Source organism: Borostomias antarcticus (assembly GCF_949987555.1).
Source record: "Borostomias antarcticus genome assembly, chromosome: 2".
Taxonomy (NCBI): Eukaryota; Metazoa; Chordata; class Actinopteri; order Stomiiformes; family Stomiidae; genus Borostomias; species Borostomias antarcticus.
The window spans coordinates 2,273,409-2,279,315 of NC_140235.1; the positions used below are offsets into that span (position 1 = coordinate 2,273,409).

At 59.6% G+C, this 5,907-nt stretch overlaps 1 protein-coding gene across 1 annotated transcript in view; it reads right to left on the reverse strand.

Moving 5' to 3' along the window:
* Positions 1-5,435: 5,435 nt before the first annotated feature.
* The window catches only part of slc3a1 (solute carrier family 3 member 1), a gene marked incomplete at its 3' end in the record, with an annotated part of 15,656 nt that continues 15,184 nt past the window's right edge, over positions 5,436-5,907 (reverse strand). The window contains exon 11 of the mRNA XM_084461374.1: positions 5,436-5,462. Coding sequence (XP_084317500.1) covers positions 5,436-5,462 — 27 coding nt within the window. The remainder of the gene's footprint in view (positions 5,463-5,907) is intronic.

Below are 5,907 nucleotides of genomic sequence, written 5' to 3' on the forward strand. Positions count from 1 at the left end.
TGAAAAAAGCATTCTGTCCCATTTTGGTTCACATAACTGGTCATAGTGTTCACCTATTCAACGATGTATGCCAAAAAAAAATCAAAATTCTACTTTTGTTGTAATCTTATATCAAAGTATATAATTTCTTACTTTCTGGAAAACAGTAGGTCACGTGCAATGACGACAACAGGTACCTTAGATTTTAGGCCAATAATCTCACGACATCCACCTGTCAATCAACGCTATCCTTCTATTGAATCTGTCTAAAGTTCTTAAAACCCGTCCACTTATCAATGTTCCAATCAAATTCCTCTCAACATATGTCCCACCCTCATAGCTTGTTTGCGTCGGAAATACGTCAAACTACGGAAGTTAGATGATCTCAAACGTCTGTTTCAGTGCGACTTTAAGTTGTGACACCACTTTGCTCAACATCTCTGTGTCAACCGGTGTAAACGAGTTCATACCACCGCACCGTGGAGGAAGAGGGTCATCAAGCTAAACATTTGGTCTTGACTGGGTGATATTCATCCTAATGCCAGTTATCTTGTCTCTAAAATACAAAATACACATTCCTCACAATTGGAAGGTAGAGGCCATGTTGACAGGTGTATAGAGGCGTGAATTGTGATAACTAACACCCTCCCAAACAGAAGCCTCTTAGTAGCACGGGCTCAGGTGAGGGAGAGCGGAGTGTTAGAATGTTCTAGAATACCTCACAGACAGGACAAGCCTCCCTGGGAAGGCATCGTATTTCATTTCATTTCATTTCATGGTTTCCCTCATTTACAGTGGTGACGAGTTCACACAGAGACACAAATCAAGAAAACGAATGCGATGTGCAGTAACAATAATTAAAAACAGTTACAGGTATGTAATTTCTGGGTAGAGGCGAGGTGATGGGGGGTAGAGGGGAGGTGATGGGGGGGTAGAGGGGAGGTGATGGGGGGTAGAGGAGGTGATGGGGGGTAGAGGGGAGGTGATGGGGGGTAGAGGGGAGGTGATGGGGGGTAGAGGGGAGGTGATGGGGGGTAGAGGAGGTGATGGGGGGTAGAGGGGAGGTGATGGGGGGTAGAGGGGAGGTGATGGGGGTAGAGGCGAGGTGATGGGGGGTAGAGGGGAGGTGATGGGGGTAGAGGGGAGGTGATGGGGGGTAGAGGGGAGGTGATGGGGGTTAGAGGGGAGGTGATGGGGGTAGAGGGGAGGTGATGGGGGGTAGAGGGGAGGTGATGGGGGGTAGAGGGGAGGTGAGGGGGGGTAGAGGGGAGGTGATGGGGGGTAGAGGGGAGGTGATGGGGGGTAGAGGGGAGGTGATGGGGGGTAGAGGGGAGGTGATGGGGGGTAGAGGGGAGGTGATGGGGGGGTAGAGGGGAGGTGAGGGGGGGTAGAGGGGAGGTGATGGGGGGTAGAGGGGAGGTGATGGGGGGTAGAGGGGAGGTGATGGGGGGGTAGAGGGGAGGTGATGGGGGGTAGAGGGGAGGTGAGGGGGGGTAGAGGGGAGGTGATGGGGGGTAGAGGGGAGGTGATGGGGGGTGATGGGGGTAGAGGGGAGGTGATGGGGGGTAGAGGGGAGGTGATGGGGGGTAGAGAGGAGGTGATGGGGGGTAGAGAGGAGGTGATGGGGGGTAGAGAGGAGGTGATGGGGGTAGAGGAGGGATGGGGTAGAGGGGAGGTGATGGGGGGTAGAGGGGAGGTGATGGGGGGTAGAGGGGAGGTGATGGGGGGTAGAGGGAGGTGATGGGGGGTAGAGGGGAGGTGATGGGGGTAGAGGAGGTGATGGGGGGTAGAGGAGGTGATGGGGGGTAGAGGGGAGGTGATGGGGGGTAGAGGGAGGTGATGGGGGTAGAGGGGAGGTGATGGGGGGTAGAGGAGGTGATGGGGGGTAGAGGGGAGGTGATGGGGGGTAGAGGGGAGGTGATGGGGGTAGAGAGGGACGGTTCAGTCATGTTATTTCTGGGTAGAGGGGAGGTGATGGGGGGTAGAGGGGAGGTGATGGGGGGTAGAGGAGGTGATGGGGGTAGAGGGGAGGTGATGGGGGTTAGAGGGGAGGTGATGGGGGGTAGAGGGGAGGTGATGGGGGTAGAGGGGAGGTGAGGGGGGTAGAGGGGAGGTGATGGGGGGTAGAGGGGGAGGTGATGGGGGGGTAGAGGGGAGGTGATGGGGGGTAGAGGGGAGGTGATGGGGGGTAGAGGGGAGGTGATGGGGGGTAGAGGGGAGGTGAGGGGGGGTAGAGGGGAGGTGATGGGGGGTAGAGGGGAGGTGATGGGGGGTAGAGGGGAGGTGATGGGGGGTAGAGGGGAGGTGAGGGGGGGTAGAGGGGAGGTGATGGGGGGTAGAGGGGAGGTGATGGGGGGTGATGGGGGGTAGAGGGGAGGTGATGGGGGGTAGAGGGGAGGTGATGGGGGGGTAGAGAGGAGGTGATGGGGGGTAGAGAGGAGGTGATGGGGGGTAGAGAGGAGGTGATGGGGGTAGAGGAGGTGATGGGGGTAGAGGGGAGGTGATGGGGGGTAGAGGGGAGGTGATGGGGGGTAGAGGGGAGGTGATGGGGGGTAGAGGGGAGGTGATGGGGGTTGAGGAGGTGATGGGGGGTAGAGGAGGTGATGGGGGGTTGAGGGGAGGTGATGGGGGGTAGAGGGGAGGTGATGGGGGGTAGAGGGGAGGTGATGGGGGTAGAGGAGGTGATGGGGGGTAGAGGGGAGGTGATGGGGGGTAGAGGGGAGGTGATGGGGGGTAGAGAGGGACGGTTCAGTCATGTTATTTCTGGGTAGAGGGGAGGTGATGGGGGGTAGAGGGGAGGTGATGGGGGGTAGAGGAGGTGATGGGGGTAGAGGGGAGGTGATGGGGGGTAGAGGGGAGGTGATGGGGGGTAGAGGGGAGGTGATGGGGGTAGAGGCGAGGTGATGGGGGGTAGAGGGGAGGTGATGGGGGTAGAGGGGAGGTGATGGGGGTAGAGGGGAGGTGATGGGGGTTAGAGGGGAGGTGATGGGGGTAGAGGGGAGGTGATGGGGGGTAGAGGGGAGGTGATGGGGGGTAGAGGGGAGGTGAGGGGGGGTAGAGGGGGAGGTGATGGGGGGTAGAGGGGAGGTGATGGGGGGTAGAGGGGAGGTGATGGGGGGTAGAGGGAGGTGATGGGGGGTAGAGGGGAGGTGATGGGGGTAGAGGGGAGGTGAGGGGGGGTAGAGGGAGGTGATGGGGGGTAGAGGGGAGGTGATGGGGGGTAGAGGGAGGGATGGGGGTAGAGGGAGGTGATGGGGGGTAGAGGGGAGGTGAGGGGGGTAGAGGGGAGGTGATGGGGGGTAGAGGGGAGGTGATGGGGGGTGATGGGGGTAGAGGGGAGGTGATGGGGGGTAGAGGGGAGGTGATGGGGGTAGAGAGGAGGTGATGGGGGTTGAGAGGAGTGTGGGGGGGGTAGTGAGGTGGTGATGGGGGTTGAGGAGGTGATGGGGGTAGAGGGGAGGTGTGGGGGTAGAGGGAGGTGATGGGGGGTAGAGGGGAGGTGATGGGGGTAGAGGGGAGGTGATGGGGGGTAGAGGGGAGGTGATGGGGGGTAGTGGAGGTGATGGGGGGTAGTGGAGGTGATGGGGGGTAGGGGTGGTGATGGGGGGTAGGGGTGGTGTGGGGGGTTGAGGGGGTGATGGGGGGTAGAGGAGGTGATGGGGGGTAGAGGGGAGGTGAGGGGGGGTAGAGGGGAGGTGATGGGGGGTAGAGAGGGGACGGTTCAGTCATGTTATTTCTGGGTAGAGGGGAGGTGATGGGGGTAGAGGGGAGGTGATGGGGGGTAGAGGAGGTGATGGGGGTTGAGGGGAGGTGATGGGGGTTAGAGGGGAGGTGATGGGGGTAGAGGGGAGGTGATGGGGGGTAGAGGGAGGTGAGGGGGGGTAGAGGGGAGGTGATGGGGGGTAGAGGGGAGGTGATGGGGGGTAGAGGGGAGGTGAGGGGGGGTAGAGGGGAGGTGATGGGGGGTAGAGGGGAGGTGATGGGGGGTAGAGGGGAGGTGAGGGGGGGGTAGAGGGGAGGTGATGGGGGTAGAGGGGAGGTGATGGGGGTAGAGGGGAGGTGATGGGGGGTAGTGGGGAGGTGAGGGGGGTAGAGGGAGGGATGGGGGGTAGAGGGGAGGTGATGGGGGGTGATGGGGGGTAGAGGGGAGGTGGATGGGGGGTAGAGGGGAGGTGATGGGGGGTAGAGAGGAGGTGATGGGGGGTAGAGAGGAGGTGATGGGGGGTAGAGAGGAGGTGATGGGGGTAGAGGAGGTGATGGGGGTAGAGGGAGGTGATGGGGGGTAGGGGGAGGTGATGGGGGGTAGAGGGGAGGTGATGGGGGGTAGAGGGGAGGTGATGGGGGGTAGAGGAGGTGATGGGGGGTAGAGGAGGTGATGGGGGGTAGAGGGGAGGTGATGGGGGGTTGAGGGGAGGTGATGGGGGGTAGAGGGGAGGTGATGGGGGGTAGAGGAGGTGATGGGGGGTAGAGGGGAGGTGATGGGGGGTAGAGGGGAGGTGATGGGGGGTAGAGAGGGACGGTTCAGTCATGTTATTTCTGGGTAGAGGGGAGGTGATGGGGGGTAGAGGGGAGGTGATGGGGGTAGAGGAGGTGATGGGGGGTAGAGGGGAGGTGATGGGGGGTAGAGGGGAGGTGATGGGGGGTAGAGGAGAGGTGATGGGGGGGTAGAGGGGAGGTGATGGGGGGTAGAGGGGAGGTGATGGGGGGTAGAGGGGAGGTGATGGGGGTGAGGGGAGGTGATGGGGTAGAGGGGAGGTGATGGGGGGTAGAGGGGAGGTGATGGGGGGTAGAGGGGAGGTGATGGGGGGGTAGAGAGGAGGTGATGGGGGGTAGAGGAGGTGATGGGGGGTAGAGGGGAGGTGATGGGGGGTAGAGGGGAGGTGTTGGGGGGTAGAGGGGAGGTGATGGGGGGTAGAGGGGAGGTGATGGGGGTAGAGGGGAGGTGATGGGGGTTAGAGGGGAGGTGATGGGGGGTAGAGGGGAGGTGATGGGGGGTAGAGGGGAGGTGATGGGGGGTAGAGGGGAGGTGATGGGGGGTAGAGGAGGTGATGGGGGGTAGAGGGGAGGTGATGGGGGGGGAGGTGATGGGGGGTAGAGGGGAGGTGATGGGGGGTTGAGGAGATGATGGGGGGTAGAGGGGCGGTGATGGGGGGGTAGAGGAGGTGATGGGGGGTAGAGGGGAGGTGATGGGGGGTAGAGGGGAGGTGATGGGGGGTAGAGGGGAGGTGATGGGGGGTAGAGGGGAGGTGATGGGGGGTAGAGGGGAGGTGATGGGGGTAGTGGGAGGTGATGGGGGGTAGAGGAGGTGATGGGGGGTAGAGGGAGGTGATGGGGGTAGAGGGGAGGTGATGGGGGGTAGAGGAGGTGATGGGGGGTAGAGGGGGAGTGATGGGGGGTAGAGGGGAGGTGATGGGGGGTAGAGGGGAGGTGATGGGGGGTAGAGAGGGACGGTTCAGTCATTGAAGGGCTGAGAGCGCCCTCAGCTGGTGGAAGAAAACACGGACAGAGAGGGGTAGGAGGGACACTGGTGTCACGCACACACACACACACACACACACACACACACACGCGCACACACACACACTCTGTAAACGGTGACAACTGTCAGTTAGGTCCGTGATCACACAGTCGTCCACAATTTGAACACCTTCTGTACACAAGAATGAACACCAGACAAATAATACAATAACTATTTGTTAATAAGAAGTGTTTACAAGAAATGATCTGACTCTTTCCTATAAGTAGTTCCATTTAAGGCAGTATACAACAATTACCCCCTGGGGATCAAGAATGAATGAATGAATGAATGAATGAATGAATGAATGAATGAATGAATGAATGAATGAATGATTGAATGAATGATTGAATGATTGAATGATTGAATGAATGAATGAATGAATGAATGAATGAATGAATGATTGAATGAAT